The sequence below is a fragment of the Gallus gallus genome, chromosome 3 (genome assembly GCF_016699485.2).
Source record: "Gallus gallus isolate bGalGal1 chromosome 3, bGalGal1.mat.broiler.GRCg7b, whole genome shotgun sequence".
Classification (NCBI taxonomy): domain Eukaryota; kingdom Metazoa; phylum Chordata; class Aves; order Galliformes; family Phasianidae; genus Gallus; species Gallus gallus.
This window is the reverse complement of record NC_052534.1, coordinates 31,147,730-31,174,462: the sequence shown is the minus strand read 5'-3', so window position 1 is coordinate 31,174,462 and position 26,733 is coordinate 31,147,730. Positions and strand designations below refer to the sequence as shown.

Here is a 26,733-nt window from a genome sequence, read left to right as displayed (position 1 = left end):
AATGTATTATTTCTAATCATTAAAAGTGGCACCAACTGAGGTTGTGTTCTTATGCTGATGGTTAACAGGCATTGGTAGTTCTGTCCGAAGTACACTTTTTCTGTTCTTTTGATGCATGGTGTTATCCCAGGGCCCGTCCACATATTACATAATTCTCAAAACATCAGTTTACACATTTCTGTGATACTTCAGGAAACCCTTAAAAGGGGAAGCAAGCGGCTCTATGCCAGTGTTATGCAGGTAAGTGTACAAAACAGTTTATACCATAGACAACGCATTAGACCGTTATCTGTGTTAAAACAGCGCTGTGTTTGTGTAGGTGGGTATTTACTTACCTTTTTACTGTTGTACAAAAGAACTCTGATATTCTTGCAAAGGCTCCAAAAGCAAAATTGCCCACAAGGTAGCGACTATGTTTAAGTTGGTGATTTCCATTAAAGCTCTTAATTTAGTGCTTAAACTGTCTGTCTACAGGAGCACAGTATTTTTATAAAATCCTGGTACTTGTACCAAAAAGAAACATATCAGACCTAAAGATCCGCCTTATACATAAAAATACATTTTTAAGCCATAAATAAATAAATAAAAACCCTCAAAACAAACAAACAAAAAAAAGCCACCTGAAATAGAATGCGCCTAACTTGCATTATCAGACTTTAAGAGGCTGTATCATTTTCTCTTGGAGTGTTTTTATGATACCATGGTGATGCTAATGTGAAGTCACTGCTGTTAAATTAGGCAAATGCAAACAGCTGCATGGGATATTAAAGTCTAATTTGTAAATGCATACCAACTTTTCTTGCTCCAACTTGAGCACCGTAGAGCAGTATCATACCAAATTAATGCAGTGATTCCATCATTAGCAACTTGCAACTATGTTACCATGTAGTGAGTAGTATTTCCTGGAACTTCACAGACAAGAATGCCAAGCTTTTATCTGCTTCGATCTACACCTGCTACCAGAGAGAGAATGGCTTGGCAGCCATCTGTGACACCTTGTGCTCCATGAGAGCAAAGCAGTCATTACAGTAATTTCTACACATAAACAGTCACTCTGATTTGCTACTATAGATGCAGTACTCACCATATGCAAACGTGAATGCCACCTCTGTAAGATGTATCAGTTTCCTTTGAAATTTCCTTTGGAAGAAGGTGTGCATAAGTGTATGGATTAATGTTCATCTGTAACTCTGCCGGAGCTGTACAAGACAGAAAACAAAAACCACAATGATGACAACATAGAAAACCCAAGAACAGTTAAATATAAGAACCCTGTGGACAACTTGGTGTTTCACTGCAATAATTATGTTAGATGTTTATAGATACTAAAAGAATAAATTAGGCATAGGTTGACTGGGTCTGAGGTAAAAATTATTCTAACAGAGGTAAGGCACTGGGCTATTGATAGCTCATAGAGAAAGTTTATGTCTGGGCATGTCATCAGTACTGCAGTTGGATGATAATCTCTTACGCAGCAGTAGAACTTGAATTCTTTACTTAGAATAATAAGAAAGTTCCCACACAGTACAGGAAATAAATGTACTACACTATTTATGATGGTTTTAACCAATATAATCTCTGCTTGGTATATCAAATAGAGCATCAGGTTTCTGGCAGGAATCACATTATCCAGAAAATATCACCCCAAAACAGTATTTTTTGTCCCATTAACTGTGCAATACTATACATAGGATGATTATTAGAGGAGCTTTTCTTCCCCAAATTGTTCCTGGAATTGCATAAACAAATGCTCTATTTTACATGCTGAGGCAAAGAAATTGATAGCTAAGCCACTGTAGTATTAATTTACCTTGTTTACCTGTAAATATCTGAACAAAAATCTAGCTGACCTACATTTAAGGCAGGACTACTCTATGTTACTCTGTTCCCTCCAGAGGAAAATTATTTAGGCTTAGGTATTTACCTGGAGGTTCTCTGACGTGTCTTCCATTTTTTCCCTCCATAACACCTTGGAATTTGTGTGTTTTGCAAGTGTTCTTTTGGTTTTTTTTTCTTTTTTTCCCCAGAAGCCAATCACCATCATGTGGATATCTCTTGGACTCTCAGCTCTCTATATCTAGAAAACAGAAATTAGAAGGATTTTTCAATCAAAAGGTGATGCATTTTTACACTTATCATAACCTAAAGAATAAGGAACAGAAGACATTTCAAATACATGTTCTCAGTGTATTATTAAATACCTGCGTATATTCTTATAAGAATAAATAGGTCAGGTCTGGCAGTTATTTCTCTTTGAAAAACAGTTTTTTTTCTCTCTTTTCCCATAAGTTCTTAACATAAAGTGGAACATGCTGGCATTTATATTGAAACATGAGCTTTCTATGAAGTACAATAAGCTGAATAGGTAAAAGAAGTTTAACATTTTCTAAAACTAATCAATAGTAAAAACATTTCATTCTCTAGAGCCTGCAGTTGCCATTGTTTTACTGGAACACAGGTAGAGGAATTATAATTTCTACTCAGGGAGTTACTATAGTAATACTCCAAAATAATCTCACTACTGCCTGTTTTTAATAACACCTCGAAGAAAACAAATCGCAGTATACAGTGCTTTATCTTGACTGAGGCGGTTCTGCATATTGTGACCCCTCATCTTTACAGGTGATAATCTTTCCTTCATCTCTTGACTCAGCTGTTTTAATACTCCTTCTTTACATGAGAATTACCTATAGTATCCGCATCATTTAATAATATGATCTCATCTTAACTGTGTAGATAGAGGTCTTTTTCAGCCTTAATGATTCTATGATTATACTAAGATCCAACTGTCTTAATACTAAGTCCAACTGTCCACCTACCACTAATAATGCCCACTAACCATGGCTCTCAGTACCACATCTGTCCTTTCCTTAAACACCTCCAGGGACGGTGACTCCACCACCCCCCTGGACAGTCTGTTCCAATGCATCACCACTCTTCCTGAGAATAAATTCTTCCTAATATCCAACCTGAACCTCCCCTGGTGCAACCTGAGGTATTCTGTCCTTTTGCTGTTACCTGGGAGAAGAGGCTGACCCCCACCTCACTGCAACCTCCTTTTAGGGACTTGTAGAGAGCAGTAAGGTCTCCCCTGAACCTCTTCTTTTCCAGCCTGAGCAATCCCATCTCCCTCAGCCACTCCCCATACCACTTATACTCCAGACCCCTCACAGCTTCATTGCCCTTCTCTGGACACACTCCAGGGCCTCAGTGTCTTTCTTGTAGGGGAGGAGCCCAAAACTGAACACAGTATTCAAGGTACAGTCTCACCAGAACTGGGTACAGAGAGATGATCATCTCCCTGCCCCTACTGACTGCACTACTTATTATGCAAGCTGTTGGCCTTCTTGGCCACCTGGGCACACTGCTGGCTCATGTTCAGCTGAGTATCAACCAACACCCTCAGGTCCGCTGTGCAGCTTTCCAGCCACTCTTTTTCTCAAGCCTGTAGCATTACCTGGGGTTGTTGTGGCCAAAGCGCAGGACTGACACTACTTTTTGTTGAACTTCATCCCACTGGCCTCATCCCAGCTATCCAGCCTTTCCAGATCCCTCTGTTGGGCCTTCCTGCCCTCAGGCAGATTGACGCTTTCCCCCACCTTGGTGTCATCTACAAACTTACTGAGGATGCACTCAGTGCCCTCATTCAGATCATCAATAAAGATAGGCTAGGCCCTAATACCAACCCCTGTGGAACAGCACTCATGACCGATCACCAGCTGGATTTTACTCCATTCACCACCACTCTTTGGAGCCAGCCCTGCAGCCAATTCTTCATCCAGCAGAGTGCATCTGTCCAAGCCCAGGGCTGACAGCTTCGCTAGCAGTATACTGTGGGAGACAGTGTCAAAGGCTTTACTGAAGCCTAGGTAGACTACATCAACAGCCTTTCCCTCATCCCCCAGGCTGGTTACTCAGTCATAGAAGGAGATGAGGTTGGTCAGGCAGGACCCGCCTTTTGTGAACCCATGCTGGCTGGGCCTGATCCCCTGGTTGTCCTGCACATGCTGTGTGATCTCACTCAAGATGATCTGTTTCATAACCTTCCTTGCTGCCAAGGTCAGGCTGACAGACGTGTAGTTCCCTGGATCATTACGACCCTTCTTATGGAAGGGAGTCACGTTAGCAAGCCTCATCATCTGGGACCTCTTCAGTTGACCAGGACCACTGATAGACAATGGAAAGTAGCTTAGCAGTCATGCTCACCAGCTCCCTTGGCACCCTCAGGTGGATCCTGTCTGGCCCCAAACTCTAGACTGGGGGCTAATGCTAGAGGTAGAAATGTTTCTGTAATTCTACAGCAGAATCTTGTATTTAAACTTGTTTAGGAAACAGTTCAGAAAGGAAAGGTATCCATTCTGTATCACTGACCGTGCAGGATATTTATTATCATATCTCACTGTGTTATTGTTAAAAACCTTTGGGAGGCTTTCCTGTTTCCCAGGTTGTGCTCCATACATCATACACAGCTTGATGCATTTTTTTCATTTGTTCTACATCTGCAGTCATCATTCTCTTCCTCACCCATAGACGCATCCCCCACAGATATACATGCACAAAGCCTTCAATAGTTGATAAACTCTTTGCATAAAGCTCTTAGGGTAAAGCAACCACATCCCAGCTCCTCAACAGCAAACTGAGGAATACATTAAAAAAAAAAAAAAAAAGTATTTTCCAACCAGGAAACTAAAGAAAACTAAAACCACACATTTAAAAACAAACCAAACCAAAAAAGACTATTTGTCATTATTATAGACTGCCTCTATTGCTTCATTAAATATTTTCTTATTTACCAGAGCAAAACACAGTCTTTTCTCCATCTTTTCCATTTGCTTTCAGATGCTTAAACAAGTGTGTGATTTGGAAGGGGAACGTTGGCTGTGAGGGTGAAGGCAACAGCTTTCTGTAACCTACTCCTAAATAATGGTTTAGAAGTTTCCAGAAGTCCTGCTCTTTCACCTCAAGTTTAAAAGCTAATTTTCGGTCACCAGCTCCTTTCTCCTTATGCAAGTTAACCACAACTATATCAAAGCTGACTTCCAGGACAGCACACTTTCTGTCTGTCAAACCTCCTTTGAAACCACCAGCAATAATGATGTTATTTCTACTGTTACAATTTTAAGCAGGTCCTAAGGAGGTGGCAACGTGCTGGACATCACACAGCCATACAACAGTCCTAGCTGACTGGAGTATGAGGGCACATCTTTTAACACTGCATGAGGGATAGCAGTGCAATTTATTTAGAAAGTAACAAGGCCTTAATTCGTTACATACACACAATCAGCCTAGCCAAGCATGGGCATCCTCACACTATGGGAGTCAGGGACCCAGATCCCTATGCACATGCTGGGAAGCATTCTCCAGGATGCAAGTCACAGTCTGCATTCTGGCTATAGCTATAGTTCAGGCTGTCCCCAAAACCTTGCAAATGTTTGCTGGCAATGAACTGTGGCAGTGATTCAAAGAGGGGACAGAAGTGACATGGCAGAACAAAAACTAATAGCCAACAGCAGAATTGCTGAAAAGGAGATGGTAGGTCAGCCAACTGGGCCGATCCTCTCTACTACCACGCTGTCAGTGCAAATCTCAACTGGGTTTTGAGGCAGTTTCAATCAGTGAAACTCATCATGATATATAAAATTCACAGGGACTGGCCTCCAGATCAGCAGAAGTCACAAGAGAAATCATGCAACCATCTGGCTGGCTGAATTTTGCCATAGTGTGTGGGATTCTGGATAAGTCCCAGAGCGTTTACAGTAGCCGCAGACTAGCAAAAGAAAAACTCTTTCCAGAGTCAATTCAACACATCTCCTGTCTGCCTCACAGTCACTAAAGGCAACAGGGCGTGCAGCTAGGTCACACAGACATCGAAACACCTGCTGTCATATGGCTCCCTGGGAGGCTTTAAATGTTGGCAACATGATGAGAGACCACCTCATCCATATGACAACAGGGAAGATGAGGGGGGAAATTACATCTGAGTGATGATTTAGCTCAATACAGATTTCACTCTAGCTTAAAAATAAATATCTACCTACAAGTGCGTGCTCAGTCACAAACAATTGCTGTTGATGGCAGCAAATAGAGACTGAAGCAAAAGTACTCCAGAGAACAAAATATCTGTTTGTATCTGTGCTGCCTATTGATGTGTTAAACCTCCTCCTTCCACTCTTTTCTGACTGTTCCTCTAAGGAAATCATTCACGTTCAAAAACAAATAGCCAGATGAACAAATGATATACGGCAGGGAACTAAACATCAATAACCAGTATCAGAGGAGAAGCCAAGCCATTTCAACAGAGAAGAGAAGAATGACAGTACATGGCTCCTGATTAACAACTGTGCAATTTGGGAAAGATGGTTCTATCTCTCTCAGAGCTCTCACAGAGCTCTCAGGAGTCCATATTGCTAGCAGAAATCAATGAAAGACAGCGCTGAAATTTCAAGATTGAATTTAGAGAACTGCAACAGAATTCTATATTATTCAAGATTCTATCTATCTATGCCTAATGCAAGACATGGATTAATCATCTGAATAAAAATAACACAGTTACTATGGTTCCTTGTAGTTACAAACAGTTTCTGATAACACTGTCTTCCTGAAAATGTTAGTCTAATTTGTTTGAGTGGGTTTTTATTACTTAAAATATTATTTCACTTGCTAATGCATTTTCAGGCACAGAATCCAACAGCAAGCGATCTTCCATTGCCATGTGTGCCTTCAAACACAGTTGTCCCGTCAGTGTCACCAAGGGCAAACCATGACAGTAAATTCATCCAGTTTTCATTTTCCCCTGGTAGTTCCTTTTCCACGTTTCAACATACTGAGCTTTATACATCAAAGCTTCACTGAGACACCCGAACAGCATTCAGTGCCCTGGTATTCATCACAGCCTGCAAGTGAAAGCCCCACCAGTCACAATCTGGGGTCAGAATCTGTACAGCAGATCAAATTGTTCTACACCTCCTACCAAATACTACATCCTGTGACTGACGGAGAGTTTCCATGCAGACTAAATTGCCAGCAGTGTTTACCTCAACCTTTGCCTTCTTTTTATCAGACTGAATTCATGCCGTAGGTCTTCTGGAGAAAACGACATTATTTACATTTTTCCTAAATGTAAGTATTTAAATGGTTTGAAAGTTTTTGCCTTGATGGCCTTTGAGTTTTAGTTCAGTTAGTATGCGGAAAGAAAACATTTATGTTATTTTAATACATTAATTAAAGATCAAGAATTGTACTAGCAGCTGAAAAAGCAGGAAAGTCTTTTGTGATTCCTGACCATAAACCAGGTAAAATGACAAGTACTCACTCCAGAAATCTTCAGGCCATGGCCTCTCATAAAACACAGATAAAAATTTAAGGGTAGATTCAAAAGCATTAATCAAACTGGGCTTACCTATTTGCTTCCATTAGTGTCATTTATTTCCACATATAGCAACGTGGAAAGCACACTTTCCACAGTAGTGGAACTACAGGAAATCACTTTGAAATTGACCAAACCTGAACAACGGACCCATCAGCAGTCACACGATTCCTTTGTCACCATCAAAACAACTGTGCTCTTCAGTGCTAAGCTGCTAAACCCAACACTTCACAAAGCTTGTGAAACAGACTGATATTTTTCAAATCCTTAAATAAGAAAACCACATGTAAATAAGAAAACTACGGCGTACTCACTGTGCAACGTCGAAATACTTCACCCACTATAACTGCAGTAATATTTTTGTATGTGTGAACACTCTGATACTCACCACAGTTACCGCAAACAAGGAATAATAATCGTTAAGATCTTTTAAGATCTTCAGGGTATGAGTCCCATAGCAATGTGTTGAAAAAATCTTTCTGCCGCCATAAATTTATTTGCACAGATAAAATAGAAGCTAATTATCCTACCTAAAAATGCTCATTTTCAGGAGAATACCAACAAATTGACAGTCTATACGATACCTCCAGAGTTCTTAACCAGCGTTATTTTCTCATCCTAGTTTAGATTCTTGTGTTAAGGAAAAAGACAGTTCAGTATGAAGATAGTAGAGATGTTAAAAGTGTCATTTTAAGGCACATACATATGTTTTTCTTAATTAACATGACTTTGCCCTTCATATAACCATACCGTATACTAAGTCTTCTGCCCAAAGTCGGTTGTATCTTAGAATCACAGAAATGATGAGCAGAAGGGGCAGCTGGAGGTGATTGCTGCTCTTCCCCAAACGAAGCATCAAGATCCCCCAGCAGCTGTCAGTGGAATATGTCTCTCCTACAATTTTGGTAGTTTGGACTCTGCTTCAGGCTAATTGCCTTCTCCCTTTTGTCCCAGTCCCAGCTACATGGCAGCATTACTACAGACACCCTTCATTTATAGCTTACTTCAATTACTAGATAATTTTTATTTGCTCAAAACCCAAACCATTTTAAAATAGATGAAGAAAGTAGGGAAGAGAACAGAGCAAAGGTCATGTTGCACTTCACAAAGTCCAGCCGTTTCCAGTTTCTCTCATGGTTGCAGTAAAACCATTAATCATAATAAACTCATTTTGTCTAAATGCAGAGGTAATACATTTTTCCATGTAAATCATTTCATTGCCATGACAGAATGATGTCAGAGAGTCTAAATAGGTGATCTAATAAATTTTCCTTTAGGAACATTGTTTAGCACTAAAGGTTAGAGCAGGGAGGGGCAGGGAACAAGGGGCGTGATTGATGGCAGCTGTTGGTAAGAAAGATTTGGTTTTCATTTTCTTAAAATAGATTCAAACACTAGATTTACATAGAAGCATTTGTATAGACTGAAAACATATATAACTTCATATTGGAGCAATAAGAACTAATACCTTTCTAAAATAAAAATACAGCTCTAGCTAATAGTAAGATTTTCAGAAATGTATAAGAGATAATAGAAAAAGACCCTTAACTTTGCAAGCTGTTTAATATCATTCATCTGTTTGAGGACTATTTTTGACATAATTCAGCACTGCACATTCACCATTTGTACGCATCGATTCATACACATAATTAGCACTTTTTTTAACTGAAGTTAGCTCTGCATCTGATTTGACTACACGCACAGAAATGTTTCAGTAATGAAGCAGCAGCACAGGAGATAAACGACATTTTATTCCCCACCCCCTACCAAAAACAAATGGAAAAAAAAGAAAAAAAAAAGGAAAAAAAAGAAGAAAAAAGAAAAAAAAGAAAAAACCTTGCATTAACTGCACTGCGTACTTCAACATAAATGTGACTGTTTGCTGAGGTCCTACAGCAGCGTGGGAGAACAAATACACATACTGACATCATGGAAAATGAATGGCCTCTGATGAAACATTAAAAAAAGAAAAAATCAAAGCTGTTACTCCCTATTACTTTGCATCAGATCTCTCCAAGTCAAGCTTTGGAAGAAATTACTGATTTTGGTTTAATTCCGACTATTTTTTTCTATTTGTCCTTTTTTTTTCATTTGAGTACCCAAACTGTGGAAAACAGATGAAAAACTATGTTTCATATAGGCTTAATCCCTACTCTTTACTGCAGCACCGGGTACACTCAATGACAGCCCTGCTGTGTAAAGAACAGCAGTTCTTTTCTTTCCACACACAGTTGATCTAGTGAGATGTGTGCTACAGGCCACACAGATTGGCTGCAAAGAAAGAAGCAAATCTCCTTTAAAACAGCTATTTCATATACAGATAATAGAGAAAGCTAGATAACCCCCCAGCGTTTTTCCAGCTCTTATAATGGGTGACACAGACTCTAATGAGCTCTGTAGTTGTAGTGCTCTCTCCTTCCCAGTCAGCTCCTTTAAAGCCAGCTTTTTGCAGAGGACTTTCACATCTTCTCTTGTAAACTAGATATATCAAAGAAACAAAGACCATCTTCCAGCACGCCTAATCTGGGTAAAGGAGAACTAACTAAGTAGGGATTGGTTCATTATTTGTTTATTTTCATGTTTAAATTATACTTCAACACCTGACTCCAAAGGAGATGCTATTTTGTCGTGGCAGTTCTTCTGGCAGCTTTGTTTACTTTTCTGTCACGTTAAACAGTTAACCAAGATGGATATTTGGATGCCTTAATCATCCATTTCAACCTGAAGCACACTGGATAGCAGTGTGAGACAGCATGAAATATTCTAACGAATCACTACTGCAGAAATGGGAGCGGTCTACTTTTCCTCACTTCAGAGCTGCACTCCTACAGCTGAGCAGCCAGATCCAACCATTGCCATCACAGTGACAGCGTAATCTCCAATCTAACAAGAAACTGTCTGTACAAAAAGAAACCTGTCCGGAACTGGAAGCTGCCAAGGGAAATGCTCCTCAGTATCAGAGCAATCCCCATGGAAGGTGAAGGTAGATAGAAGCAAGGCAGGAGGGAAGGGCAGTGAGAGGTCCTATTTTCTGGTGCAGTGAGATGTTTGACCAACTCAGGTGCTCACACAGGTGCAGCATCAGCTCTTCCACCTTCCTGATTTTTAAACTTACTCTGTAACTGGCAGTTTGCTTCTCTGTAAAACGTAACAATAAAATCTGTTTATAGATTTTAACAAATCTGTTAGTTAATTTGAGTCATCGCAGCACGGCAGTTTCTCAGTGTATTCAGTGTAATCTCACAGGAAAGAAAGATAAATCTGTTTTTATCCATAAGTCTGCATGCTGTCACGTGATACAACAACAACAACAAAAGTTGTTGGGCCTTCACTTCAGACAATTTAGGTGTTGTTTACTACCTACTTCATACTTGTATATCTACTTCTCTTAGTTTCCACAGGATTTTCTTGGTTAATGGTAACAACTGCATTATTTTCTTTAAAACAGTACCCTAAATAAATCTAAAGCTAAGTGATGGCTTGAACCAGTGATTGAGCACCTGGTGGGAAGGCAGGGCCAACCCAGGGGAGCTCAGGTGCATGCAATGTACTTGAGTGACCAGAAGGAGTGGAACCAGGATCCACCCGTTCCCAGACCTCATTTAAGGGTTGGCAGTGGAAGCAAGGGTATTTTGGTGGAGACTCCTGAGTACTTGAAGCCTTCTGAAGGTAAGTGGCTTCTTTCTTTAATTTCTGTGCCTACTGCTGTTGTGTTTGAGTGAATCCTCACTCACTGTGACCTGGGACCTTGCTGCTTTGCTGTCGTTGTTGTACTTTTCATTGCATTATAAATAGAAACTATTTTTCAAGCTATCTGTTCCTCTGAAGAGAAGAATATTACCTGGAATTCAGTAACTGAGAAACAATCATTCACTCCAAAACTATCTCAATGTAATGCTTAAACGATAGTGATGAAACTAACACAAGCAAAGAAGGAAATATACTTGCATTTTGTATACTGCATTCAGTTTAAGAACAGACTACAGATGAGAACCCTGTACTGCTTTCACTTTAGGAAAACTGGGTATTTGTAATTTTTTGCTCCTTGATGTTGATAAAGGCAGTATATTTTTAAAATTCATACTGAGGCCCATTATCATCTAAAGCCATTGCTAAAAGCTGACAAATTAAGCCTGCCAGCCATGGATGTATTAAACTCTCTCTAATTCCCTCAGCCTACTACATGCTGAAACCAATTACATTTTTTTTTTCTTAAGCTCCAGCATTAACACAATTTCACATCTACAGTATGCAGCATCTGCTAAAGCGAAATTTTTCCTTCCTCTGCTTCTGTCACCCCGGTGACTGCACTGCAGGCCTGCTCTAACCACTGCACTTATCTGTGTGTTGTCACCTGTGCCTGGTATCTTTTTTAAATTCTAGAAGGGCTGTAGATGTACCTGGACTATAAGGCTAAAATGATCCTTATTCCAGCACAGCCATCTGTATAAACCTTTCTGGATACTGGGCATACATAGGGGTATATAGGATGTGACTAGGCTTCACTTGCTTGGAAGACTACTGTACTCCAGTGAAACAAAGTAAGCTTCAAAATAGAAAAGCAAGTATACTGTCTGGGTCAGTATCTTCTCCAGATGTTTAACCTCAACTAGAAATACTGTCACAACTTATCAGTTTGTTCTTGTTGATACCTGGCTCTCTGCAAAAAAATGCTACACAATTATTATTGTTAGTGACAATTTATCTATCAGACCTTCTAAATTCAGAAGAAGATACTAGAGCTCTTAATATGCATATACATAAATTGATGCATCCCAGTCCTTCACTTAGCTAATAACATTCACTTCTACTACTTATTTACCCTTTCCTCCACAAACACATTCATGCTACCTTTCACACTGCATTATGGACGAACTAAAAGACACTCCTTCCAGGCTTCTTTGCAATGCCACTTCTCTATACTCTTTCTCATCCATTTTCAGTATCCACTATGACAGCTCCTGCAACATACTGGCTGTATATAGACGGCAGATTTGTAGCAATCTCCAATATTTACATAGCATTCAGATCCTTTTATTAAAAATAATAATAAAGTAAATCAGACGTGATTTTGCCATTTACGTGATCAGACGTGATTAGCCCTCCACAGTATCTGTAGGTTCATCTTATAACCTTTCTATATTTCCATCTAAAACACCAAAGGAGTTTCTGTCAGGCTGCTTAATGCACTAATAGGCTTTACCAGCCCTGACCAGCCTCAGCTGGGGTCTCCACACACATCTCTGTCCATGAGCCCAGGAGTTGCCACATTGATCTTCATGCCCAAGACGCAAGTTGACTTCCTGGCTTGACCTTGGACTTTCTGCACCACCATGAGCATGCAGGATGAATCTGACCACAACCTATGCTTCTCCCAACACATTTTTTTTTTTTTTACTGCTTAAATGATAATTTGTACAAGTCTAACTTGCTCTTAAATCCCTCTTACTCTCTGCTAACAATCAGAGGTTTCACTAAGATTATACAGAGTGTCCCAGGAGAAATTAAAGAGATGTCCAAAGAATATCATGATCAATTTTGCAATCCAAAGATTTTGGTGGATCTAATTCAATGTAGAAAACATAAGGAGCCTTCCCCCTTTCCATTCCTCTTTCATGCTTTCTCTTTAGCTGGTATTTTCTTATGAAACTTCTAGTCAAGATTGTGCTAGTACCTGAACCAAAGCAACATCCTCCACATTGGAAACTCTGGAGCACATCAGTGACAACAAGCAATACAATGAAAGAAACAGAAAAACTCTACAAAGAAGACAGCCTTCAATAGTACAAGAACAGATTTACCAGAGTGAAACTAATTATTTAAGACACACATCTAAGAGCTAAACAGTTTTCAGCAGTGATGAAGACAACCACTACAAAGCAATAAACTTCAAAAATTGGATTCCTTGAGGAGATATTCCACCTGTTCATAACTAAATCCTAGTAAGTCTCTTACTCAACATGCTCCCTGAAGACAGATGATGGCAGTCTAATTAGAGAAATGCATGGAGAAATGTAAAGGTTTCTTTAGAAATTTAGCAACAAAAGATAATGATGTTAACTGACAGTACAATGCCCCAATAGATACCAGGGTCAAATGAGTATGACAGCTTCCTTCTGCTATGAGCTGAGCCAATCATATAACTCCAAAGCACTTAACATTAAGTAGAACATTCTTAGATTCAAATAAATAAAAATTAAAAAGACTTCAAAGTTTAAAACAATAGAAGAGAGAAATCGATTAAATTAGCACAGAAAGCTGAATGCAAATTGCTAGTGAGGGAATTTAAAATTAGGTAGGACTTAAAATAAACCCCACAGAACATAGGATCAAAAAGTTTGTTAGAGCAACATTTTCCACAAGAAACCAATGAAAGCGAAGAACATCTTTGGACAGTCTGAAACAAGTCTGACCCAAAGTTCTCTCTATTTAATGAATTCCACTAAGGGGAGAATGACTTCCTTGACTTCATAGCAAACTCAAATGAATAATTCTAGGCACACGGCAACAGGAACATATGCAGCAACATGTATTGTCGTTGCACAATCTAAGGGCCAGCCAAGTCACGGTATGTAAGAATCCAGTCTTCCTCATCCTTTCCCAGAAGATATTGGTATGAGTTAGAGTCATCAGTTCTAGCTCAGAACTGAAATCTGGAGATTTTAGGCTATGTATTTTTATTGATAAAAATTATCACACTAATTGTGATACTAAAGGTGAGCTATGACAGTGACTTACATCACCAGTCACAACAGAATTTGGCCTAGAAATACATAGATACTATTACACTGGAAAACTAGTAATAAATTTAAGAGCTAAAAGTCATATAATACAAAGAGAAATTGAGAGAAAACCTTACTGGGAAAATTAAAATTCAAATTTACGTTCTGTGAGTGGAATTTAAGGATTCTGGTGATAAAGCTAAATCAGGAGTTTTGAAAGTGCAAGAATTAGTGAGGCCTGGATTCCCACTGATTTGTATCTCAGCTGATCACAAAACCGAATTGAAGCTTTCCCTGCTCTCAAGATACTTAATGTTTTCCCCCTGCTCTTTGCTCTCTCTCTCTCCCTCACCTGAGGCTGAGTTCTCTGTTATATAACACCACAAAAGTTCTCATGCAGAACACAACTGTAGGTGTCATATTTCTCTCCTATCCACATTTTCATAAAGCTACTAAAAGTGTAGTGCCCTTAGAGCCAAGTTATGCCTCTGTTTAAGTTTGTCTGAACAAGGCCAGTAGGTTCTGAATATGCTGAAAGGGGAGAGTCAACAAGACAAGACTGCATAAATATGTTTTCCTGAGAAATAAGTCTAGCAGGAACAGAAATAGAGTGGCTGGATAGAGTGTTTCTGTTCCTTTATGTTAGGTGTGCTGTTTATTTTCAAGCCTATGCAGGTCTAAGGTACTGGTATTATCCCCTTATTGGGATTTGTTAATATGTTTTTATATATCATCATCCAATAAATGATAAAGTCTATTTATTTAGGCAGTGAGTCGGTGAACGCACTGTTATTAGTCCAGGTTTCTGGCAGGATCTTTTCTGGGAGGTTAAATGGCATCTTTCCAAACTGTACTTTGGCAGAGATTTTGGCTGTGCTTAGACCCATGGTGTTTCCCTCTTGTTGTATTCCTAAGTGATTATGCAACAATAAAATCTTGATAACTGATGTTTTGAATTTTAGATAAATTATTTTAATAGAGGTTATACCATTATGAAGTCATCTAAATTTTGCTCCTTTGTGCTGCATTATCAATCAACTAGTGTGTCAGAGATTTCAAGGCTTTACATTGTCACGACAGATACTCTATAAATTCTGAGTGTGAAAGTTTCCTATGGTATGAGAGTGTGTTATAATAGCCATCCTTAACATAAATAATAGCTGAGATAACAGTAATTGCTTCAGATTTTTTTAAGTTTGCTTGCAAAGACTACAATAATGTAATATCTAAAACCAACTGAGCTGTCTCAATACAAGCTGAGGCAAGAAAAGCTGAAGTTTTATTTATAGAACTTAATAGCAAATTCAAGAAGTAATTCTAGTTAACAAAGGCGATAAAGAATTGTATTTCAGTTCCACAGTTCCAAGGAAATCTGTTTAAATTAGCTGCTCCCTCTCATCCCCCAGGTGCAACTGTGCACGTCTGAAGCAGTTAAAAGATACTGTGTTTAGAGTTTAAGCCTCAACATACTTACAAACATTTAAAATTATTTCCTACTGCCCTAAATTAGAGACGAACTATGTGCTATACTAATAAATATGAAGCTTGCCTGCTATTAGGCCTATGCACTTGAATACAGAGACAAAACAAGGGGTTTTGGAATGCCTGAACACTTGGTCATTAAAGTGAACAGGGGGCGCATTCAAAACTCAGTTCATTTGTCAACCTGGCAGCAGCTGAAAGATTTCTGCATGTGAAATACAGGAGCATCTGGCTATCAAGAATGTTTAAGACCTCACCTATTGATCTCTTTCATCTGCTTAAATAATTCAAAATGTTAACATGCTTAAAAAAAAATGTGATGGTAGGTTTCATGCATATAAACCTCAAAACAGTAAGGAGAAAATGATACAGATGTTACTAAACAAAATCAGCATCAGACATCCCAAATAGCTGACTGAAAACCTGGAAAGAGCAGAAATTTGACTGCTGGGGAGATGTGAGGAAAGGGAAGGATGGAGAGAGGGAGGGAGAATTGTGTACATTTTATGCCTTTGTAGAGAAAGACTTCAAGGAAAAAAATATTGAAAAGTAAGAAACTAGAAAAAGATGGAAAAATTATTAATGATTCTAGTAGATGCTTAAAAACAAAAAGATCAAGACTATTATTTATGACTGTAAGCTAGGTATAACTTCTCTAAGAAGGACTTACAGTCTCTGCAAAACTCAGACTTTGTATACTAAATCTCTGCAGTAGATTCACAAAAGTGGGAAACTGGAGGGCTTTGTAAATACAGTAATAAACTAGTAATGTCTCTTTGCAATTTACTTTTAATATAAATATATATTTATAAGAATAAAGCTGCATCTGGGGCACTATCTAGTTTTGGGTCCCTTGCTAGGAGAAGAGAGGAGAACTAGAGAGATTTTACTTGAGGACTACTAACGTAGTTACAGGTATACTGAGGACTAAAGGAGTTAAAGGCAAGGAGAGACTGAGGGCATTATGCTTGTTACGCCTGCAGAAGAGAAGTAACAGCAGCCTTTCCCAATAACTAGAATAGGGTTATAGAAAACATGGAACCAGACTCTTCTCTGAGGCTCATAACTGAAGAACAAGAGGCAATACTCATATCATTCACAGATCCCTTCAAACTTTTATTGTTCACAGATGCATTTCATCGTATCCAAAAAGTTTCAAAATTCACTAAATCACAGAACTTGTTCCAACAGTGTCAAGCTACACAGAAGAGACTATCAGAAGGATGCAGTTTTAAAGAGCTAATTGATAAGCAAAACAAAACAAAAGATTTTTCTTACATCAGGAAAGCACGTGAAGTCATCCAATTTTACTGAAGCATGCTACTTTGGAAAAGAAGCAATTCTTCTGCTGAGAGAAGCTGAAGATTAGTTTAAAGTCTACAAAGGTAAGTTTGGTATAAGTACATTCTGATCTAAGTAATTTTTCATTTAAGTCATCATTCTTGTGATTTTTGTCTTTTGAGATTGTCCAGATCCATTTCCATGGCCATGCAGAGAAACATACGTACTTGATACTTGTAAAGTTTACACCAACCTATATTGCTAAGCTAAGTAGGCAATTAATATAAATACCTTATCTTACTTTTCTTTATTCATTTTTAAGAGAAAAAGATTAAAATCAAGTCACCAACACCTACTTCTGTTCTTTCATTAAAATTCAACAGCAAGGATGCTATCTTTATCCTATGCCTTTCCATCTTTTTTTCAGTACTAGCATTGAAATGTTACAGCTTGAAAATGAGATGTAAATAGAAATAGCAATTATTTTATGTCAAGAACAAAGAGATGACATTTAAGGAGAATCTGTTCACACCATAAGCCAGACTAAATTAAGTCCTGACCTATACCACTGTGATGCTATCAGAATCTGGCTCCGTGCCAGTAAGTCTTAATAACACCCCAGCAATCTAAGTTGAGCTATTAATAAAATTCTTACCTATAGAAAAGAAGGAAAGCAACATACAGTTTTTAAAAACCTTTTTAAGTTTACAGAAAAGTAATGAAGCATTATTTTAGTAGATGAATCAACTAATGTAATCAAGACTGACTAATACATAACTTTAAAATACACCAATAATAAAGGAGAAGAGATTCCCAATCAAAGCTCTAATTCCGCCTAGCCTTTTAAAGGTCACTCAGGTGTCATCTCCAAAATGACTTTTGATTCATTTGGGGGTTCTTCCTGTGTGCAGAGTGGGAAATGACAGAATGATTACCTTGTTGTTTGTTGTTTTGTTTGCCTTTTTTCTGAGAAACATTTAAGGAATCCTTTGAATCATTTGTCTGAAATAATTTGCAAAAAAAGTGCAACTAGAGTATAGAATTTTTGACAACACTCTCTTATTATCAGGTCATCATCAATGGAGAGATCTCATCTCTAATTTTCTGACTACACCTTCAGAAGAGTAGGCCAGTAAAGCACCTTACTCACAGAAGTCGTTTGTACACCAGTAAAGCTTCAAACCTGATTTCATAGCCTCTAAATGTGAATGCAATCATTAGATACCCATACAGGTTCAGATTAAAACTTAAGACAACATTACAAGGAGAAAGCTTCATCAGGACAGTCAAAATTCCTATCCTCAGAAGGCCACAGAAGCCTGAATGTTTATCCTTTATAGCAGCTTTTATGTGTGAGAAAACCATCATGAACTCCCTAGGGTTTTTCATGTTTCTTGTGACTAAATACTATCCTATTTTTTCTCGTACACTAGTTGATACAGAAAGAGTAAAACTTGAGAAAGAAACAAGAGACAAGTTGAAAATCTCTGATTAATGGGAAAAAAAAATCTAAGAAATCAACATGTAATCTTCTGGCTTCCTAACTCTTTGGCCACTGTCAGAAAACAAAAGAAATCAGGAACACACACACACGCAAATTAACGGTCAAACAAAAAACTCTGTTCTGAAGTCTCAAGAAATCTTAATTATTTAACTCTGAGCATTCAGAGACCCTGAGACACTACGTTCATTTAATTTCATGGAGAAAACTGTAGGCTATCACCCTTGATTTCTGTAATAAAATGCCTATTTAAATGTAAAAATTAAATACATTTTCACCTCTCCAAAAAGCTCTTACTGAAAGAAAGATTTGTAAATAGGTTTTAAGAAGGATTATTTGCCAGTAAGGAAAAAGAGCTAGCTGTACTGTTTTACAAAGTTTAACTGCATTAGAGGTTGAAATGAGAGCATGCAGCATGGGAATTGGCCCTCAGCCTTACATTTAATGACAATTCCAGAGGAAAGCTTGCATTGCATAATTTAAGCCTCAATTTCCTTGATAAGAAAAGGTAATGCATTGGTTCATAAAGCTTTAAAAAAGAATTCTGGACAAGAAGATCTGAGAATTATTATCAAGACATAGATAGTAGCAGAGAACCAAAAGATACTCCCTGGAAATTCTAAGAATGTTTTATTCAGGAGAGTACCATCACTGTGTTTCTTTGGCCTAATCTCTTCTCATCTTGTGCAAGCTTTTCAATTTTAGAAGCAAATCCTGTAGGACTTTTGCCAGAGATGAACAGTCATGTGCTCTTAGCTTGAGTGTGTTGACAAGAATTTGGCAGTTATACTAAAATATACCTGAAAAGTCCTTGTGAAAAATGCAACGAGTGACAATTCTAATGATTTAGTAGAAGGACATCACCCACTGTATCACCAAAGTACAGAAGATAAGAGTGTATCTGTGAGGGGCGGGGGGGGGGATCAAAATTTCTGGAGAAAAGGATGTTTTGTTTTCCCCTTTCATCCCCTCCACACATACAGATTTGGAAGTCTGCCCTGAAAACTCAGTGTCTCATCTACCACCAAAGAGGCCAGAAGAACATATGGTTAGTGAAACATCTACTCTCTGAGTGCCATTCCTTACTTCACTCATTCTAGGACTGATCCTTAAAGAGGGAAAAGCGATGGATGTATATAATTTCATTCTTGGTAGGATAGTTCTGAATTGGGTGAAACTGACTGTGAAGAATTCACGTCACTAGTAGATTATCTAATTTTAGAAATGCTTTTCTTTCAGTGGCTGCTCACTTACTTGCTTTGTGAAGATGAGCATCTTACTTGTGAAGGGCTGAGGTGTTAAGCACATGAAGCTAAGTTGCAAGCAAACCAAGTTTGAAACTGGTGCATGTTCTGTCCTCTTGTGTATAGACATGGGAGGGACTTCAGTTCTATCAAAACTCCTAGGGAGTCTACAGAGGATTTTATATTGCTTTTCCATTTGGAGAAGTACTTGCTTCTGGTGCAGAAATAAATGACACTGAAACTGAAGAAACAAAAACTTCAGTGAGAGAAGACAGCAGAAATGCGCAAAGTGAAATTGCTAATAGGGAGATAGATACAGCAGTTCTTTCCCAGCAGGGATGTCAGTGTGCAATGAGAATGAGTCACTATGATGTAGCTCTGTGATTCAGACAATTCAAAGCCACTTTGGGATGTCAGGCCACCAACATATTTTTTGCTCTGTGTGAATCCACACAAAAGCAGAAAGTATTCTCCAGGTCTTAATAGACTTCCATATGTCTAATGACTTTCTGATTAGGGCTATTTTTCTTTCTCTTTCCCCCCTCCCCCCTGGTTCATTACATCAACTGTATATCTATTTTAGCCAACACCTGATTATTAGTAAAGTATCCATATTTGCTTCCACTCTTTATCAGTAAAGCTTACAGGTACTACTTAGCCAAATATAACCTTAGGAAATTCAGACAAAATTCCGAAAATCAAGACACAAGCCTATTTAAGGACAAAACAGCAAGAAACTAAGCAAAAAAACCTCCTGTTTTGCCTTTTGCCTTCAATCATTTTTCATTTATAATCTGAACAATATAACATCTTCCTCCAAAAATCAACATAATTATACAGCAACTGCACTGTCAAGTGAACAGGTTGAGGACAACGTGAATGTACAACAGCTCAAAAGGAATGAAAAAATGTTGAGAGCATCACAGGTACTGTTACTACACAGAAAAGTTATGAGATGTGAAGAATCCTTAGGTTGCTTTGGGGGACTGTAAATGAAAGGGCCAGTACCCTCCAGGTCCTTGGAAATCTGTTCAGAATATACCAGCATTGTCAGAATTTCTCCTTCAGGCAGCCAGGGGAAACAAAAGGCTTAGCAGAAGCAGTCATGAAGGACGGGGAAATGAGTCATCCAGCTTCACTGTTAATGATCACATCAGTCTTTCACTACGTCACATTACAAATATATAGTAAACATTGACAGGCATTTTGAGGAAGGTTTTCAAAGAGAACGTACACCTTGTTTTTATTCCTCCCAGGAGTGAAAGCAAAAGAAGCTGGTACTTTCAAAGATTTAGGGAGAAAGTAACTGAGGAGAATATGAAAATTCATTTAATGCAAGTTTTAGGCTGCTAGAGGCCAGTTGGAACTGTGTGTTTTAACTACAAATACTCTCTCCACTTTCCTCCACAACAATATGGTGATTTATTTTGCTAAAACCTTCTCATATGCAGCTTCTAACATTTGCAGTCAGTTTTCCCTGCCTCAGGGTTACAGTTTGCCTTTAACATTCAAGAATTTATTTTGAAGAATATAGTTTGAACATTTAGTTGATGTCCTTTGGGAGCTGCTGATCTTTCAACAAGCTTGAAGTGCATTTCTGATACTGTAAGGTCAAATATGGTTCTCCATAAAGAATAACTGGTTATGACAAAAATGGTATACAACACAGTTGCATTTTTCTTCACCAACACCAGAGATGTGGCATATTGAATTGAGGATGAATTTTATTTTCATGTAATAGCAGTTTTTACAAACAGCAGCTCATTGTTAAAAACATCATAATAAATATCCGTGTGATAATAAGAACTTTAAACTTACCAAATCTTTACCCCCCCTCCCACAGGTAATGGTTTTGAGAGATCACGTAGCATTTTGTTGTCCACAAGAGATAATCTGTTTCAAAATTCCTTAGTAAAGAACGCTGCAACAGAAGATAAGCATTTTATCAACACAATAATACAGATAATTTGCAACTTGACTTTAAACGTTCTACTTCAGATAACACAGATGGCACAACACATCATACCACTTTCCCTCAGCCTTGGAAAAGATAAAAGGTATTCACTGAAAACCTTTGTATCTGAACATTTGATTACTTGCTTCTTGCTTAGAAGTTATAAGCAGCAATACACAGAATTCTGCAGTTCACAACATTGCAAGAGGATGGCTTCCCTTTAGGGCCAACTAACAGAAGCAACGTGTAAATACAAACAAAATGTATAGATAAATAGATAGATACACAGACACTACACACATATATACACTCACTTCAATTCATTTAGGGAAACAAATTTAAGCAGCAGATTTCAGTAAGGCTGTGACAAATGGTGATGAATAAGCTTTCATTCCAGTGAGTGTACTGATTCCTGCTGGTGGTACTCTTGCCTATTTACCTGTTATAATTTCTGGATGTCTCCCAAAACTGAATTGTGTGGGAGAAAAACAAAAAAACAAAGCCATCAAAACGAGGGTGAGAAAAACATTTTTGTTAAAAAATACAAACTATTTGATGCCAGAAAAAGAAAAAATAAACAAAAACCAATAAACAGAAGATGTTATTTTACACTTTAATTAAACCTCTTTTTAGAATTAGTCCACTTTATTTTGGAAAATCTATGCACACTTGATGAAGACCTATTACGTGGAAGGGAAATAAATTTCTTTCAGTAGAAGTCACATTTAAACACAAATAGCCTAATTCCTGACTATTACATTTTTCATACAGAATCACAGTCAGAAATACACAGAAAGAACTGCCCACTAAACACACAGTTAGGAGCAGTTAAATTATTTTCTACACTCACTCTTAAAAAAAAAGTTAAGTCAACTGACTGAACTATAGAATGAAGCTGATAAGACACACCACACAAAACAGAACATATAAAGATATCGTATTTTGAATAACGAGTCCTACTGTGTCAGTAAAACCTCACGTGTGATACACAAATCAGCTGTCAAATGGAAATCAGTGTGCTCAGAATACCTCTGTATTGCTACAGATACTGAGAGAAAGCAAGCAACATTTCCATTTCAGACAGTCATTTTTTTAATGGTCAATTTCATAAAATGAACTTTATGAATGTCATGATCTTTGCTAACACAGTACATGAAAACCTAATTGTTTGCTCTATTTTACTAATTTCTGTAGTCCACTACTTCCTCTATTAACTACACAAATATGTTGGGTTTTTTTTTTTGTGTGTGTCAAAACTGATATTAAGTGGACAGTTTCAAGTCAGAAAATAAGTTGAAAATCAACACATTTTTATTTAACCACATTTTGCTTTTGCTAATCTATTCTTATTTCAGGGTGGCCCTGTTTGGAGCCAGGATCTGGACACTGTAATCCCTGTGGGTCACTTCCAACGTGGAATATTCTATCATTCTATGAAGTCTGATAAAATTTGAAATCAGAAGTCTGTATATTAAAGCCTATACAGGCATTTAAAGAAATAAATGAGCTGTACTAGGTCCTTCTCAAATTTTTATTGTGAAATAGGAAAGATGTTTATTTTTTAAAGGATGGGCACACCTATATAAAACAAGCAAAAGAACCTGCCTGCTTCCTGCATTTAATATTTTCTCTCATATCTATTTTGTAGAACATTAAGGTTGGAATCGCCTCATCCGACCGCCAGCCCACCCCCACCATGCCCACTGACCGTGTCCTTCAGTGCCACATCTAACATGGTTCTTGAACACCTCCAGGGATGGTGATGGCACCACCTCCCTGGGCAGCCCGTGCAACTGCCTCGCCATTCTTTCAGACAAGAAATGTTTCCTAATACCCAACCTGAATCTCCACTGGCACAACTTGAGACCATCACCTCTCATCCTATTGCTGTTACATGGGAGAAGAGGCCGACCACAGCCTCCCTTCAGGCAGTTGTAGAGAGCGTTAAGGTCTCACTGAGCCCTCTCTTCAGACTGAACAATCCCAGTTCCCTCAGCCACTCCCCATCAGATTTGTGCTCCAGACCCCTCACAGCCTTGTCGCCCTTCTCTGGACATTCTCTAGGGTCTGAGTGCCTTTCTCGGAGCGGGGCGGGGCCCAGAACCGAACACAGCGCCGGAGGTGCAGCAAATATGGCCCTGTCCTCACCTGCGCAGCTAACAAGTACCACTGTTTCTTTACTCTCTGACCTCCTGACTCAGTGCAAAGGCGTCCTGAGAGAACAACCAAGACGAAGCCCGGCACAACGGCACCGCCCGGAGCCGGACAGCGCGAGGGCGCAGCACCTGCAGGCGGCGGGGCGCCGGAGGGGGTGGGACTCAGAGCTTCAGCTCCTCCTCCTCCCCGCCCCTCCTCGTGTGGGCTCGCGTCCGTCGGTTTCTCGGCGCGCGCTCCCTTATCGCCATCCTATCCCGCCCGCCGCGCGCACGCGCCACCTCGCTCAATCCTGTCCCTCGCGCGGCCGGGCGCGTGGACCGTGCCGCGCCTGCGCCCTGCGTCCTCCCGGCGTGCTCGGCGGGAGTGTCATGGCGGCTTCCTGCGGCCGCTTCCCGCACATGGGCTGAGAGGACGCTGGCAGCGCGGGGCCGTTGGCGCGAGTGAGGTGGAGAGCGGGGAGCGCGGCAGCGCTATGCTGGCCCTCGAGCGCTCCCTGCTGCGGGGCTTCCTCAGCGCGGCGGAGTCTCAGGAATGGAAGCAGGGCGAAATCTCGGCGACAGGTGAGGGGTGGGACGAGCTGAGGCCGCGCTGGCGGCTCCCCGCTCCGAGAGCGGCCGCGTCCGGGGCTGGGGAAGTCCCTTGCGCTCATCAGCCCCGAGGAGAGGGGGCGGCCGGGGCCTGTCCTGCCCGTCCCGCTGCCTCGGCTGGCGCTGCGGCTGCTGTCGCCGCCGCTGTGGGCATGGGCTGTCGGCGTCGGTGCTCTGGGACTCCTCGTCGCGGTGCTTTCCTCGGCTTCCACGCGCCGTGAAGTCGCTGTGGAGAAAGCGTGGCGTGAGCTAACCCTTCAGTATCTTTACCGCTCGCGGATGCTTAAAGGGAGCAACGTGATATATGTTCTGGTCATCACTGATGGTGATCTTGAAATTGGGTTGAAGCCACATGGGCTTGAAGGTCCCTCCCATCAAATCCTATGCTTTTCTGAGGTCGAAGACCTTGGATTTGAGTGCTGTCACGTATTAGAAGTTAAAGTTACATAAAGTTAAGAGTGGATTGTACATGCTTACAGACAGCTATGTTGCAGTCGTACTTGAAGGAAGACCCTCAATATTACAAAATGCCCATCTGGGCAGCTGTAAGCAAATATAAATAAATCATCTTTTTGTGTGGAAGAAGTTCTCCCTAAAGCCCAAGGCATAGGTGGGACATTTTGTTCTTGTTATTTATGCTCTCTGTGAGGGTATCATGTCAGTAGGGCTCCAACAGCATAACTATCCTTTTGCACATACCCTTCCACATACTGCTGAAAGGATTTGTAACTCATTTGGTGCAAAGGATTTCTTGTATTGGGTGGCTGATTGCTGTTGCAAAGAACAAAAGTAGATAGCCTGTCATCCTTTCCTACCTAATCATCTATCTCTGCTACTGAAGTTCTGCACTCAGTCTTCAGATGTATCCAAAGCTAGGAGTTGTAGTTTTTGTTGGATGAGCTTGGGGTTGGTGTTTGGTTCGCTTCCTTGCATGGCTGTAACTTGTGTGGATATATACCTGTGCTAGCATTAAATCAGCTGGCTTTTGTACTAATACTAGGGTAGCTATGGTAACACTGAGTGCACGGGAGCTGCAGTCCCCATGTGGAATTGCAAGTTAATTGCAAATTAATATTAAGACACATCCTGTGCTGACCTCTGTGTTTCCTCAGGTATGTCATTAGCACTATCTTCATTAGCTAGCTAAAAACTGGTTGGTACATCTACATGAACTGCACTTGGGGTGTTGACAGGTACTGATATTACTAACCAGTGGAAGATTTTTTTTTGCTCTGTGATATGTTTGAGGAAAGAGGGAAAAACACCTTCTATGAACAAATCCGGGGTCAAGAATGCTGTATGAGCTCAAAGCTTCTTAGAATTTAAATGTACCGTACTTCATAGAATCATAGAATCACTAAGGTTGGAAAAGACCTTAAAGGTCATAAGTCCAACCGTGACCTAACCATACTACCCTAACTCTAACAACCCTCCACTAAATCATGTCCCTGAGCACCGCATCCAAACAGTTTTTAAATGCATCCAGGGATGGTTACTCAACCACCTCCCTGGGGAGCCTATTCCAGTGCTTAACAACCCTTTCTGTAAAGAAGTGTTTCCTGATATCCAACCTAAACTTACCCTGGCACAACTTAAGGCCATTTCCCCTCATCCATGATCCTGTTTGTCTTGAAAGGATTAAGTGGAGAAATGTTCCTTCTCTTATTTAGTAGTGCATCCTCAGAATGACTGCCTCTCATTGAGGCAGTAAACTTAGGTCTTTTCTGAAGATAAAATTGTATTGCTCATTCTTCATGAATATTCTAAGCATTTTAGGGAAAGACTGGGTAATTTATGTTGTTTTACACTGGTATTCATTGAACTCTAAGTATTGAACAGTTGTTTCTTGTAATTTCCCTAAAATGGCCCTCAAGTCATTTGAATTCACTGTCTTGTCTGTAGGACATTACTATGATGAAGTAATGTAAAAGGGAGGAAGAAAACCTTCTTGTGAAAATTAAGTAACTTTAGTGTACATGTTTCCATTGAAATTTCTGTGCAAGTTTTGTGCTTTACATTCACCTGTCAGTTTGTGTTTCATTGTAACGTTAATGCAAGTTCTGTAGAACTTGTTTTGGATAGGATGATTACTACTGTTCTCCTGTTTCAGTGCAACTGCACTTATCCTGCATTCTGCAACATAAATGAAGATTTATTATTTGGAAGGGGAGAGGTGTATGTTGTGGTTGGAATATGTCTTATAAGATGGAATTGTTTCCAAGTTAACGTTTTTTTTTTAATTTTTTCATTTTTCCAGAAAGTGGATCAGTGTTGCAGTTGATTTTTGATGGGAAATATGAGGCAATATTTTCAAATTCAACTATCCGGAATGTTTTCAGTGCATCTTCTGTGGCAGAGGAGGACATTGAAAGTTACTTGGAGAAGCAGATTCTAATGTACCTGGACTGTTCTACAGAGGTTGATAACATGGAAAGGTGA

At 39.5% G+C, this 26,733-nt stretch overlaps 1 protein-coding gene and 1 long non-coding RNA gene across 2 annotated transcripts in view; one reads left to right on the top strand and one right to left on the bottom strand.

The window, feature by feature from the left end:
* Positions 1 to 9: 9 nt before the first annotated feature.
* Positions 10 to 24,044, bottom strand: LOC112532172. The gene is made up of 4 exons (XR_003074598.3): positions 23,699 to 24,044; positions 21,415 to 21,517; positions 1,925 to 2,077; positions 10 to 1,199 (listed from the first exon to the last, which is right to left on the bottom strand). It is a non-coding gene; the product is annotated as an uncharacterized LOC112532172 (long non-coding RNA).
* Positions 24,045 to 24,054: 10 nt separating this feature from the next.
* TTC27 (tetratricopeptide repeat domain 27) overlaps positions 24,055 to 26,733 on the top strand; it is a 101,959-nt gene continuing 99,280 nt past the window's right edge. Inside the window, exons 1-2 of the mRNA NM_001012567.2 lie at positions 24,055 to 24,267; positions 26,552 to 26,729. Coding sequence (NP_001012585.2) covers positions 24,180 to 24,267; positions 26,552 to 26,729 — 266 coding nt within the window. The 5' untranslated portion in view covers positions 24,055 to 24,179. The remainder of the gene's footprint in view (positions 24,268 to 26,551; positions 26,730 to 26,733) is intronic.